Raw genomic sequence first — 15,062 nt, 5'->3', positions numbered from 1 at the left:
TCATAGGACAAATGCTCTTAAAAGACAAATCATGAATTTTGTTCAAAAGGAAAATGAGACATTTTATCAATATTGGGAACGTTTTAAAGATTTGTTAAACTCTTGCCCACATCATGGCTATGAAATTTGGCGTACCATTAATTTTTTCTATGAGGGTTTGATGCCCCAAATGTGCCAATTTGTTGAAATGATGTGTAATGGTGAATTTTTAAACAAAGACCCCAATGAGGCTTGGGAATACTTTGACCACCTAGCTGAAAATGCTCAATCTTGAGACACCACTTCCCCTGAAAGTTCTAGTAAGACCAAGCCTCCTACCACTTCATTTAGTGGGGGTATGTATCACCTTAGGGAAGGGGATGACTTATATGCTAAAATTTCAAGTTTGGCCAGAAAAGTTGAAAACTTTAGAATTAAAGAAAGATAATGAAATCAAATCTGAGCAAAAAGAAGAAGGGTGTAGCATTTGTGAAGTCAGTGGACACACTACACATGAGTGTCCAACTATTCCAGCTTTTAAAGAAGTATTGCATGAACAAGCAAATGCCATAAACACTTACAAAAATCATTTTAATTCTCCATACTCTGAGACATACAATTCGGGGTGGAGGAATCACTCCAATTTTAGTTGGAGACAGGAGAATAATGTACCACCACCACCTCAAGAGCCCTCTAACTTTGTTCCTTATCTTCCCCCACATAAGAGGACTCTTGAGGATATGTTGCAAACATTTATGCAAGGGCAAGACTCATTCAATAGTCGAACATCACAAGCCATCGATGACATAAAAAGCACTCTCACCAAGATCACCTCATTTATGAGCATTCAAGAAAAAGAAAAGTTTCCATCTCAACCTGAACCTAACCCTCGGTATGGGGTAAATGAAGTCCAAAATACTCAAGTGAAACATGCTAAGTTTGTCACTATCCTTAGGAGTGGAAAAGAGGTTAACAAAGAAATCCCAACAAAGGTTTCAGAACCCAAGGAAAATTTAAAAACCAAGGATGATGACATGTCTAGTAAGGTTGGGGATGTTGAGGAAAGAGTGTATAAGCCTATTGCCCCATTCCCCCAAAGGTTGCTTGCACCTAAAATGGGGACAACAAATCAAGATGTCTTGGAAGTGTTCAAACAGGTAAAGATAAATATCCATTTGTTAGATACCATCAAACAAATTCCATCATATGCAAAATTTCTGAAAGATCTTTGCACTATAAAGCGAAAGCTTTTTGTACAAAAGAAGGCATTTTTAACAGAGCAGGTAAGTTCGATAATTCAGCAGAAAATACCTTTCAAGCATAAAGACCCTGGATCACCCACTATCCCATGCATCATTGGTGATTATAAGATTGATAAAGCATTGATTGATTTAGGATCTGGTGTTAATTTACTACCCTACTCAGTTTATGAGCAGTTAGGTCTTGGTGAATTAAAACCCACCAAAGTTGTTTTGCAACTTGCCGACCGAACTGTTGTTATACCGAGAGGGATAGTAGAAGATGTTTTAGTTCAAGTGGATAAATTTTACTTTCCAGTGGATTTCATTGTTTTAGATACAAAGCCTGTTGCACCATCTAGCATTGACGTTCCTGTCATTTTAGGACGACCATTTTTAGCTACTTCTAATGCTTTGATTAATTGCAAGAATGGAATCATGAAGCTCACATTTGGAAATATGACCGTTGAGTTGAACATCTTCAACATTTATAAGCAACCTGCCATTGATGATGATGAGGAAATTGTTGAGGTAGACATGATCCAAAATTTGGTGGAAAGTAAATTTGATCATTCTATGATTTCTGATCCTATAGAGGTATATTTACTGAATCCCAATAGTGATGATATAGAATTAGACATGGCTAATGATATTTTGGATGCTAATCCAATGATGGACACTAATGGAAGGAACCCATGTTTTGAGGACTTGTATAGTCCCATTAAAACTCATCTATCTAATTTCATAGCACCGAAAATTGAAAAATCAAAAAATGGCAATGCTTTTAAAGAAAAATATTTGAAACCATTTTTTGAAGATTGTGAGCTTAAGAATGAGTCTTTTAATCTGGTGGATCCCGTTTATCAGGATTTGCCAAACACCTAAACGTGATTGGCAATTGTAGTAGTAGTGTTAGTTTAGGTTGTGTTTTTGTTTTTATTTTTGTTTTTGTTTTTGTTTATTTTGTTTTCTAACCCATTTTGCAAATAATAAAGTGTCTTTACTTGTCATCAACTCAAGGTACTCTTCTTAACCCATACTTTTTGCTTCCTTTTGTTATATTGAGGACAATATAAGTTTTAGGTTGGGGGGAGGAGTTGACAGTGATTGAAAGAAAAAAAAAAAAAATTGCAATGATGTCTTGACTTCTTTAATGGTTATGTTGAACTTGAATACCTGAGTAAGTCATTTTTTAGAGTGTTGTGGAACCTTAATTTTGATTCGAAGTTCAATGGCAAGCTTAAATTCACAAATACATGATTACAGGACTAGGAAATTTGAATTTTGCTGCTTATTTTTAGCTACTGAATACTTCACTCGTTTCACTTTGAACTTAGCACAAGCACACTAGCATATAGTCGTGGGGTATGAATTGTAAAACCAAATATGCATTTTTTTTATATCTTAAGTTTATTTGGTTGATTCATTGGATGAGAGACGACCTTGGCATGAAATTAATATTATATTATATATATATTATTAGAAGAAAAAAAAAAAAAAAAAAGAGTTATTGACCACTTTGAGTTTTTTGTTGAGTAACCAGGCCTCTTGCCTCAGTAAGCAGAGAGTGTTCGCGTCAAAAGGTTAGAAGTTTGGAGTGATTGATGTCATGTTGTGGCTAGTTTAGCTTCGTAGTCTTTTTGACTTGATTTAGTAAACCCGTAGGGGTGTTTCTACACCTAATGCCCTAAAGCCCTCAGGCTTGGGAATCATTGGTTTAAAGCTCGATACATGGGTCAATTAGAAAACTTAAGGGAGCTAAGTATTGCACAGTCCACACATGGTATAAAAATAAAAAATAAATAAAAGAGAGAGAGAGAGAGAGAGAGAGAGAGAGAGAGAGAGAGAGAGAAAGAAAAAGAAAAAAAGAGAAATAGAAAAAGTAGCTTAATTTCTACCTTGGTTGTTTCATCAAATGGAGATTCCAATGAATTTTGGGGTATTGAATCATGTATATAGGAATTACTTTGAAGCCCCATGATTGTGTGATAGTTCACTCTACACCAAAAGAGGACTTGTGGCGTTTCAGTAGCCAATTATAGGTGATGTGACCTATTTTGGATGTCCTAAACCTGTGAAAATGAAGTTTTTGCTTCTAAGCTTGTTAATGAATAAATATTATATTTTGTGCTACTCCACTCTCACAGATAACATAGTTTGGCATTTATTTAATTTGAAGTTAAGACTGAGCAGGTGGTTGGAAGTAATATAGCGTTTGTGGGTATCGCTTCTAGTAAGCCCTCACAAGACTATAACTCGTCCACTAGGGACACCTAGGGTTTAAAGGCTTGTTGCATTCGCTAAATGCAATCAAGAATGCCAGCGAAAGTGGTGTAGTTAGAACTTTTATTTTAATTTTTTTTTTCTCTACATTTAGAAAAACAAAAGAAGAAAAAAATTATTCTTTTCTTGAGTCTGTTTTAGTTTGTGTTTTAAGTCGCTTGAATTGCTAGGGACTAGCAATAGGCTGGTTGGGGGGTGTGATAATAGCTTAAAAGTGCTTATTTTTTCTATTAAAATAAGTATTATCATACTTTATTATAATTTAATTCTTGCATTTTATATTTAATTGTGGAATATTGTTTAAATATTAATATTAAGATTAAATGATATATTAATGCAAGAAATTGTGTTATGTAGGAATTACAAAAGAAATCAAAGAGTAAAAGCCAAGATGTGGGTCAAAAGAAGAAGTCTATCATATGCCCAAGATAGAGTCCAATGTGTAAAACAAGAAGAGGCGAAACCAAACTGCTGGACCCACGAATTGGATAAACATTCTAATACTACTACATGACAAAACCAAGAAGAAAAAGGTGTCTTTGGCTCTTATAAAAAAAAGCGGAGTTTTATTTTAAGTGTAAGAGAGAGACATGGAATAAAGAGAAGACTGAGATTCTTATAGTAGTACGAATCCCAAAAGAAGAATGACTCTTATCTCTATAAGAGAAGCAACACGGAAACAAACAAGGGGGCCGAAAAAATTGCAGAAAAAAGAAGAAGAAGACGTTCAGCTCAAGATCAAAGAAGACAGCGATGACGGTTCAAGATTTATTTTTATTTTCTTCTCAGTTATTTTATTTAGCTAGACATGATTATGTAAATAAATTTCATCGTTAAAATCATAAACATCGTGCTAGCAAAATAAAATAACTGAGAAGAAAATAAAAATAAATCTTGAACCGTCGTCGCTGTCTTCTTTGATCTTGAGCTGAACGTCTTCTTCTTTTTTTTTCTGCAATTTTCTGGCCCCCTTGTTTGTTGCCGTGTTGCTTCTCTTATAGAGATAAGAGTCATTCTTCTTTTGGGATTCGTACTACTATAAGAATCTCAGTCTTCTCTTTATTCCATGTTTCTCTCTTACACTTAAAATAAAACTCCGCTTCTTTTTATAAGAGCCAAAGACACATTTTTCTTCTTGGTTTTGTCATGTAGTAGTATTAGAATGTTTATCCAATTCGTGGGTCCAGCAGTTTGGTTTCACCTGTTCTTGTTTTACACATTGGACTTTATCTTGGGCATATGATAAACTTCTTCTTTTGACTCACATCTTGGCTTTTACTCTTTGATTTCTTTTGTAATTCCTACATAACACAATTTCTTGCATTAATATATCATTTAATCTTAATATTAATATTTAAACAATATTTCACAATTAAATATAAAATGCAAGAATTAAATTTTAATAAAGTATGATAATACTTATTTTAATAGGAAAAATAAGCACTTTTAAGCTATTATCACTACCCACTACCCAGTACCCCCTACGACATCCATTCTCCTAATCTTTCAAGACCATTCGAGTGCCTCTTGTAGTTGTTTTAGAGAAGAGCTTTTGAGTTTTGGCGAAGCTTCCCATGCGCGATTTGTGTCTGGAGAATCCAACGGCGCATAAAGATCTTTTTCTTCTTTTCGATCATCTGATCCATTCATGGTGAGGCGTGAGTGCGTGACAATGATGATGACATGGAGAGAGGCTTGAGAAGACAGAAGATTAACGATTCGATGGAGAGGGAGCGGCCATTAAATGTTTTGTCTGGCCTTTCACCTATTGATTCAAAGGAGTGGTTTCCATCCAACCATTGGATTATTTTGATTCAACGGTTTGAGTTTTTCTTGTCACTGACTCACTCGATTATTGAGCTTTGCCTGCCTTTACGTGATTGCCTAATGTGTATACATTTTTATAATATGATATATTGATATTTATGCATCTCAGCTTCTGGCATTCTGTTCTAGATCTCTGGTTATTGCTTAAAAAAACCAATATTGATGCTTATTGCATAGAAAAAACATAAATACTAAAGAGTATGGGGCTAGGGGGCGTTTCATATGTTTGAAGTTTAATGTTTCGGTGTTTACCGTGTTTTACAAAATCTGCAATTTGGACTCTGTATCAGTGTGAAGGCATGAATCTATGACTCTTTTTCAGATTATTTTTTGAATTGTTTATCTCACTTGAGTTTTAAAGTGTTTGTGGTTCCTAAAGATTGACTGAGGTAGATGGTTTTGTATTGGTTTAACATGTTGTGCTTTTCATTTGTTTTTGTGTAAACAAATCTTATTTGCTCTGGTTTTGTTGTTTTCGGTGGTCTTGCCAGACCATTGTTTGTATTTCGATGTTGTTTGAGAATAAAATGTTCACTTATAATACTTATTCATAAAAAAAAAAAAAAAAAAAAAAAAAAAAAAAAAAAAAAGATTAATTGAGGTTGGGTTCTGTTTGTTGTTTTGATACTCTTGAGCAGCTGCTTTTTTCTTTTGCAGTGCAGCATTTGTTTCTGGTGTTTTGTTGATTGCTGCTCTGTTTTGCAGTTTAGGTTGGATTTGTTATAGACTTGTATTTTCTATTTTGTGTTTAGCTGTTTGTGTATAGCTTTGTTTTGAGTTTAGCCATTTGTGTATAGCTTTTCTTTGTTTGTTCCTGTTTAGGGGGTTTGTCCCTAAGCAGGAGTTTTGATCCAGATTTTCTGGAGTGTATTTTCACTTGAGTTTGAGCTTTATTTAAAATAATGGGTCTGCTTATCTGTGTCCTAAAATGCAATATAAAATAATGGACATATGGTTAAATTTTTATGCGTTGTTAAGCTCTATGCATGTATATAGTTTGTCTTTCTGTTTCTTTTTTTAGGTGTATACTTCTTTCTCTTTAATCTTATTTAAGACCCTCTCATTGGTGACTTTCTCATTTATGATAGTTGAAGTGTTGTATTTTAGGGTTATAAACAATCTTAAAGCTAATGTCGGTGATGTAGATGGTGCAGCAGTTCCATGTGGCTTTAGGCGTGCAATTGGTAATAAGGTATCCCTTTCTTAATTTGTTCTAGTGATTTTCTTGTATAATACCTAGAGGGCGAGGAAAAACAAAAACAAAGAAAGTTACAAATCTGTTACTTAAAAATCTGCCTTGTTACAATCCACCATGTTAGAAGTTTTGTTTTGTTTTAGTCTAAAAATCTACCATGTTTTATTTTTGTTTTGTTTTGTTAAAAATTTGCCATGCTTTGTTTTCGTTTTGTTTTATGCCATGTTGTGTTAGTGACTTAGTATGGTTGTTCCTTGTTTAATTTATTTGTTTAAAAACAGTCATGTTCTATGCTACTTAAAAATCTGCCATGTTTCGTTTTAGTTTTGTTTTCTGCCATGTTGTGTTACAGTGTTAGTATGGTTGTTCCTTGTTTAATTTATTTGTTTAGAAATAGTCATAATCTATACAACTTAAAAATCTACAATGTTATAATCCACCATGTTAGAAGTTTTGTTTTGTTTTACTTTAAAAATCTGCCATATTTTGTTTTTGTTTTGTTTTGTTAAAAATCCATCCTGTTATGTTTTTGTTTTGTTTTTTGCCATATTGTGTTAGTATATTTGTTCATAGTTTTGGGCATTTCTGTTTCATACCTATAACCTATCTTTCACATTTTAATAATTAATTAGTTATGGAAGATACAAGTCAACCAATAGAAGTCAATCAATCTGCATGTGGGGATGACTCGATGATAAGTCCTTCCTTAGAAGGTGAATCCCAAACTGTGGGTCTTACTGATGAAAATCCTAAGAAGAATGTGTATGGAAAGAGAGAGAGCCGGAAGACTTCGCCTGTTTGGAATGACTTTGATATTGTTGAAGTTGGTGGTGTCAAGAAATCGCAGTGTAAGTGGTGCAAAAAGTTGTTTGCCATTTCCAGCTCAAGTTCTACCTCTACACTTTGTAGGCATTTGGTTGTGTGTCTCAAATATGTGTTTGCCAACAAAAAGTAAAAGTGCATTGCCCTTGATCCTGATGCAACGGGAGATATATCTATGTCAAATTTTACTTTTAAGATTGAGAGATCTAGAGAACTTGCTGCTCACATGACTTTGCCATGATTATCCTTTTAAAATAGTGGAGCATGAAATGTTTAACAAGTTATGTAAGTCCTTAAATCCTCTTTGGAAGAAGGTTAGCCGTGCAACTATTAGGAAAGATTGCTTTACTACGTATAACATTGAGAAGAAGAAGTTGAAAACATTGTTGGGGGGGGGGGGGTGGACAAGGTCAACATCACCACGGATATGTGGACAAGTGCACAAAGAGTGTCATATATGGTGGTGACTTGCCACTTTGTGGACTCCGATTGGTTCCTTCAAAAGAGAGTGTTGAATTTTCGTAATGTACCTCCTCCACATAGTGGTGTTGTTATTGCTGAAGAACTACGAAAGTGTTTTGGTGATTGGGGCATTGAGGACAAGGTATTTACAATAACGATTGATAATGCTAAAGCAAATGATACTGCAATCAGAATTCTTAAAGATGATTTTGAGTTAAGAGAAGTCTTGCCTATTGGAGGTCGATCATTTCATGTGCGATGTTGTGCTCATATTACTAACTTGTTGGTGCAAGTAGGAATTGCTGAAATTGGAGACATAGTTGATTTAGTTAGAGAGGGTATCAAGTACATAGTGGCTTCTGAGGGTCGGTTGAGAAAATTTAGTGATATTGCAAAAAGAATGCAACTCCCTGGCAAGAAATTGATTTTAGATGTCCCTACACGTTGGAATAGCACTTACATGATGTTGGCGACAGCCGTACAATTCAAAGAAGTATTTCCTAGATACCATCAAAGTGATCAAGCATTTCAATGGTTAATAAGCCCTGAAGAATGGGAGAAGGTTGAAAATGTGAACCAAATTTTGTCAATTTTTAATGATGTGACCAACATAGTATCTGGCAGTGAATACCCAACTTCAAATCTGTTTCTACCTGAGGTTTGGAGGATTAAAGAAGTATTGTTGTTAAAGTGTAGGGATAATAATGAGTACATTAGGGTAATGGTGAGTAAAATGAGTAACAAGTTTGAGAAGTATTGGGGTAATTGCAATTTATTAATGGCACTAGCAGCTATGCTGGATCCGAGATACAAAATGAAGTTGATAAAATTTTGTTTCCCTCTAATTTACCCAGAGCCTGAATCTTCTATGAACATTGATAATGTCCACTCTGTTCTTCATGAGTTATATGAGGTATATGTAACATCTCATAATTCATCTGTTATGCAACTGCAACAAATTGCTCAAGAAAATTCCCGTTCTACAAGTGGTTCTACTAGAGTTGCTGCAGTCAAAGCTCCTATTGGTCGATCAAGATTTTTGCAACATGTAATATGTAATGATGATGTGCGACCTGCTAAAACAGATTTGGATGTATATCTTAAAGAGAACGTTTACATATGTGAAAATGATGTCAATGGATGCTGAGTTTGAGGCTTTGGCATGATGGAAATTTAATGCCTTGAAGTATCGCATCTTGTCTAAGATGGCACGAGACATTTTAGCTGTTCCAATCACTACAGTAACATCAGAATCATCCTTTAGCGCTGGTGGTAGAGTAATTGATCCTCACAGAGCGAGATTGTCCACCAAAACAGTAGAAATGATCTTATGTGGGCATGATTGGGTGAGGGCATTACATGGACTTAGAAAAAATTATGAAACAAATGAAGATGAAGCTGGAAGTGAGACTTTTATGCACATTTTTATTATGTGTTAATTATTTGTTTTAAGACATTATAATAAGTTATTAACTTTTTTCTGTTTGTTTTTGTAGAAAGTGGTTGAAGTAGACTGACCAACGCCACCATGATTCAAGAAGTTCAAAGTTGTAGGGACTATATATGTATTTTGAATTTGGTGTTGTATTTTGAACTGTTGTTTCATACTTCTATAATCTTTTGTGGGCATGATTGGGCTATGGCATTATATATAGTTTTCAAACAATTTATGTGTTATTTTATTTGTAAACCTCCCTTGACATATTTATCAAGGTTTTTGGAACTTTGAATAAATAAATGCAAGGGAGTAAAAATATCTAACCATTTTGGTTCAGTTCTTGGAATGGCAGTGAATGTCCAAAGGGAATGGAAGCTCTCTTGACATGGTAATGGTAATTCATGTTTGTCATGGTAATTAAATTCTATGTTCTAAATAAATCTTAAGTGATGAAGCTCTCTTGACATGTTTATCAAGGTTGAAAAACTTTGAGTAAACAATGCAAGGGAGTAAAAACATTTAACAAACTTTTTTTAGTGAATGTAGGGTGGCTAGCTTTGAGAACAAAAGTCAAAAGTTGATGCAGCCCGGCCACTTTAGCTTTGACCAGCAATGCAGACATTGTGAAAACTGAGAAGGTTCCATTTATTTTACATTACAAAACTGTGAAGGTGTTGCATAAATGCTAAGTCTTATATTGGTTCTATCATTTGAAATTTGGTTTTATAAAAAGATTGATTAGTTCTACTTCTATTTAGCTTGCAACACTCTGCCAAACAAGTTAGAAAATTTGGTCTTATTCAGGTCCTTACAATCTCAAAAGTGTTGCTCAGTTAGCTTGTATGTGGTGCTTTTGCTGTTCTCTGGATTGTAGTTTTTAGGGGACTGCGTGATTGGTCTGGTCTCCTCCCTTTGTATTTGAGTTTTGTTCCATTCAACTCATTACATATTGATTACCCAAAAAACATATCAAGTGCTTGGGATCAATATAGTGTTCCCTAATTTACCAAGGTTGCACAAAATTAGGATGCTAGCTTACTCGCCTTAAAAGGTTTTTCCTGTTTGACGTGGTTTAATTATTGAATTTTTTTCTTGGATAACTTTTTGCTTCTCTTTTCTTCCTGTAATATGAAATGGGAGACTAATGTAACTTCTCGTATTTTGACATCTTTGTATTATTCAAGGTTTTTTTTTTTTTTTCGTGACATTAAAATAGATTGACAACTACTGTTTTTTGTTTGTCTTGTGTGTATAACCTTGCAATCTATTTTGATGTTTGCAAAAAAGTGGATTTGCTAATTCTCAGTGTAGAAGTTATACATATCTACTAAACCCCCCCAACCCCCCCCCCCCCCCCCCCCCCCCGGCCTAAAAAAAGCTTCAGATTTCTTTTAGCTACTAAATGTTGATGTTTTGTTCATCATAGTTGAAATGTCTATATATATATATATATATATATATATATATAAAATGTAGGAAGTTGATTTGCATAACAATAACCATTTGATTCTCAAACCTATTTTCAAGTAGATGCATTACAACCCAATCATCGCTACCCACACCAAGATTAGATCCCACTTCAATTAGTGTAAGAATCTCCCTCAATGAACATTTTCATCTCTTCATCATCAATCACCATGCATGCATTTATATCTTTTTCATGAAAACGAGGTACATTATGTTTGATTGATCAAATTTCTGTTCAATTTCTTTGCATGTTCTAAGGGTTAAATTGAGTGAAATATTTGGAACTGTAACACAGGAATTCAAAGAAAAATGCTTCTATAAACAATGGAAGCAAAATTTAACTTGGCACCTTAACCTTTCTATTTGAACATATGTGTGCAGTGTGCCCCCATATTAATGTGATTTCAAGAAGGAATTGCTTGAGTGTTGCGGTTGGAAAATTAAAATATATATATATATATATATATATATATTGTTAAAGAAGACCTGCTGAAAGAGATAAAATTTTGATAAGCAATTTCCTCAGTTCCACTAGAAAGGAAAATACCTAAAATACCTAAAATACAAAGTTTTAATAATTTACAAAAAGGAACTTTCAATGTAGCTGCCTGCTTTAAATGGGGTTGTGTTTGGCCTATACACGTTGGACTGCATCTACCAGGAAATTGAAGTATTTTCACTGTGTTCTAATTTTTAATCCATTTGACATTTCAATCTTAATTGGTTTATTAATTATTTTTTGCATGATATGTTTTTTTCTTCTGCTTAGCTATGGTTGTTTAGTTTTTGTCTCTCTTAATAATTATTGCTGCATGTCAGCACTGTCTCTTCTTCTTTTGAGTTTCACTGCATAATAATTCTCTAGAATTTTGTTTTGGGCAAGATCCAAAGCTAGCTTCTTTAAAGGTATCCACATTTTTCTGTTACCACTTTTTAGTTGGGTCTAGAATTTTTTTATGTAATCTTTTAGTTTTACTTGTTCTTGTTTGTCTTATATTTGAAGGCTTGCTTATGAATCTTTAGTCTCCAAGGAACTAATCAGGGTCATTTGCATGCTAATTAATCTTAAGTGATCAAGCTCCCTTGACATGTTTATTAAGGTTGAAGAACTTTGAGTAAATAATGTAAGGGAGCAAAAATATCTAACAAACTTTTTTTAGTGAATGCAGGGTGGTTAGTGGGAAGTGCAACCCTTTAGAGTTGAATTTTGTCTTGTAATTGTTATTTGATTTTGCATGAATTTTGTTTAAGTTAGTGGTGTCAATATGTGAGAACTGTAACCCTTTAGAGTTGAGATTAAATTATTTAAACTGTAATTTGTGTTGTATTTTAGTTATTTATGTAAATTTTATCTATTAGTTCACTTATAGTTGTACTTCTTTCATTTTTTTTTTTTTTCCCTTGTAATTCAGGATTTCTTTTTTCAAAGTTGCTTGTAATATTGTGAATGCCTAATGCTTGAAATAAGTTACTTGGTATTTTTAGAATAAATTTTGTATTTAATAGTTTATTTATTAATATTTACATATCATATTCCAAAACATACTAAACGAGCCTTAAATGAGCTGAGTTGCTTATTAAAGGCTCGAATAGCTTTTTAATCGGGCTCGAGCTCGAATTAGGCTCTTTTAAATATTTAACTACATATCGAGCTCGAGCTGAACCAAGCCTATCGAGTCCCGGCTCGGCTCGATAAGGTTTACTTGGCGAGCTTGAGCCAAGGTAATTACCTAACTAGCTGAGCTCGGACAAGGATTCTAAAGCTCGGCTCGAGCTCGAGCTTGGCTCGATTAGAGGGCTTCTTAAACGAGCCAGTCTTGAAAATGTCAAACTTGACTCGGCTCGGCTCGATTACATCCCTAAATGAAACGAACTAGACTCAAAATGGACTTAGATTGGTATTTTAATCAATTGGATTAAAATAGTAAAAATCTGAGATAAAAATTTCTGCACTAAAAAGTTAATTAGTAAATTTTGAATAAATATCTACAGGTTAACCCAGGTTAAATTAACTAGATAAAACTTAACCCTGGATTAATCAGATATTTTATCTTTTAACTCAGATTAAATTAACTGAGATAGAATTTAACTGGAGTTAGTAAAAATATCTCAAGGAATATAATCCTTGTAATAATTATATGATGAGTCAACATTATCATTCGACTTGCTCAACAAGTTGCTTGACATCTATTTAACAGAGACTCTCAACACTTCATTCCTTTTATTATTTCATTCTTCTTCCTTCTTTTTTTATTTTTCTCTTTTTTTCTTCCTTTTCTCTTCTTCTTCCATGTTCTTCCGGTTCCTTCTTCATGAACCCAGAGATGAGAAAAGAGAGTGAGAGAGAGAGAGATCGGGAGAACAGAGAGAGAGAAAGAGAGAGAGAATGGAATAGAGGGAGATCGACGGGAGAGAGAGGGAGAGAGAGGACTCGATAGTTGGTGGGTCTGTGCAAAGGAGGCCGGAGGTGCGATTTCTAGTGGAACCTAGGTTCCGATCAATTGTGGAGGACCTGTAGCAGACCCAGGCCGAACTAGAACCAATTTCCGGTGGGTTTTCTGTGGCTTCGACGGAAGGACGATTTTTGGTGAGATTTTCGGTAAACCTTGTAATCTTAGGAAGAAATTAATATATTAATATATAGTGATTACTACTAATTTAGTCCTAAAATATTTTGGAATGGATTTCTACTAATTTTGCTGGGTGATTTGTGGATTTGGGGTTGTGAGTTAGTTGAAGAACTGATTGGGTATTTTGGTGTGCTGTTTGGCTAAACTGTGTGGTGTACCCCCTATTTGCCCGTATTCCCAGTTTTGGGTTGTGGTTTTGGTAGTTGGCTGTGTTATTGTTCGGCCGTGTACCATGATTTGGAGTATTGATGTTTCTGTTTTGAGTGTTAGTATTTCCTATGGTGATTTCTGGACATTGGCTGTGAGTTGGCCGAATGATTTAGAGGCTTTGTTATGTTATTGAAGCGATTAAACTGGTGTTTTATCAATTAGTTGAGTTCGGTTTTTGAGTAAGGAGTTTCTAGAATTTGGGTTTTAATGGACAGGTTGCTTCGGACTAGAGTTATGTATGAACTATGTTTAGTTATTAACACTTTTGTTAGAAAATTAGATAATGATATTTTGTATACATAAATATATTACCGAAGAGTTTTGGATGTTATAATTATTTATATATAAGGTTTAGAGTACAATTATCATGTTGAGTTCCATAAGCTCATAATGATGAGTGATCTTTCAAGCAAAATGATAATTGAATCTGTGTATATAATTAATATTCATGAGTGATGATGTTAACACTTTGTATGTATAAATGTGTGTTTATTGCAGATGATGAGTTAGGAGACTGCATCAGAGGGAAGTAAGTATTTCTAAAACACTTACTTGTATCTTTTTATAATGCCATGATTATGGATTTGTTTACTTGGTTGTGCATGTGATTTTATATATTTTCTATTTTTAATTAAACTGCTTAATAATGAGCTGGTAGACATAGGGGGTTATAGGCCAGTGGTGGGACCATCAGATCCCGGTTGAACCTAATAAATAACCTGACGTTGGGACCTTTGGCTTCAGGTAACAAACCAATAAACGTTAAGTGAGGGGACAGTAATCCCGGGCTAACACGATATACCAGACCTATGGCTTCACGAATGAGTGATGTGCAAAAGATGATTAATTAAGACACTGCATTAAAACTGTCATGTTACTGATTTAGGGTTATTTGATATTCAATCTATGACTATGACTTGCAACCATAGGCCATAAATTGCGTATACTTGTGACCTTGAGGTTATATATTCATTGTGTTGTATTTCATAAATAAGTGCATATTCATTATATTATTAGAAGCAGTAGACTAACCCATATATTTATATATGGGTGGTAGTCCATTATGCATGTACAAAAGGTTATTAAATTAAAGGATTGGATTTTGTTAGCATTGAAGAGTTAAAGCTGATATTAATGTAGCTGATGATTTCCTTGTAATGTTTGTATTCTTTTGGAAAATAGTATACTTAGAGGAATACTTGTATTTGATATATTTTCCATGTATGTTTTTAGTGTCATCAGTGACAAATATTTCAATGTATAGTATAACGATTTCAGAATGAATGTCTAGTAGTATTTCAGTCAACTCAATGTGTTACGATTCCTAAGTTGTAAAAGAAAAATATATTCCGCTGCTAATTTATACTCTGATGACATCAGTGTTGATGTCATAACGATACGTGAAAATCGAAATTTTCACTTACGTCTTTTTGTAAAAGGCGGGTCCTTACACTGTCTGCCGTTTGTCCAAGTAAAGTTTGAACCTCTAAATCCCAGGTCTAGTAACTAAC

The 15,062-nt window shown here is 34.1% G+C and overlaps 1 protein-coding gene, 1 long non-coding RNA gene and 1 other non-coding gene across 3 annotated transcripts; 2 read left to right on the top strand and 1 right to left on the bottom strand.

Moving 5' to 3' along the window:
- Nucleotides 1–13: 13 nt before the first annotated feature.
- On the bottom strand, nt 14–120 carry LOC133867517 (small nucleolar RNA R71). The gene has a single exon (XR_009900076.1). It is a non-coding gene; the product is annotated as a small nucleolar RNA R71 (small nucleolar RNA).
- A 7,651-nt stretch (nt 121–7,771) lies between these two features.
- On the top strand, nt 7,772–8,953 carry LOC133866230 (zinc finger BED domain-containing protein RICESLEEPER 2-like). The gene has a single exon (XM_062302769.1). It carries the CDS (start codon nt 7,772–7,774, stop codon nt 8,951–8,953), a length of 1,182 nt encoding a protein of 393 aa, XP_062158753.1.
- A 4,139-nt stretch (nt 8,954–13,092) lies between these two features.
- LOC133867011 (uncharacterized) lies at nt 13,093–14,857 on the top strand. Its single transcript, XR_009899972.1, has 2 exons — nt 13,093–13,298; nt 14,050–14,857. It is a non-coding gene; the product is annotated as an uncharacterized LOC133867011 (long non-coding RNA).
- Nucleotides 14,858–15,062: the final 205 nt, after the last annotated feature.

Source organism: Alnus glutinosa, chromosome 4 (genome assembly GCF_958979055.1).
Source record: "Alnus glutinosa chromosome 4, dhAlnGlut1.1, whole genome shotgun sequence".
Lineage (NCBI taxonomy): Eukaryota > Viridiplantae > Streptophyta > Magnoliopsida > Fagales > Betulaceae > Alnus > Alnus glutinosa.
Note: the sequence above shows the minus strand (reverse complement) of the source record. Positions and strands in the feature narration are given on the sequence as shown.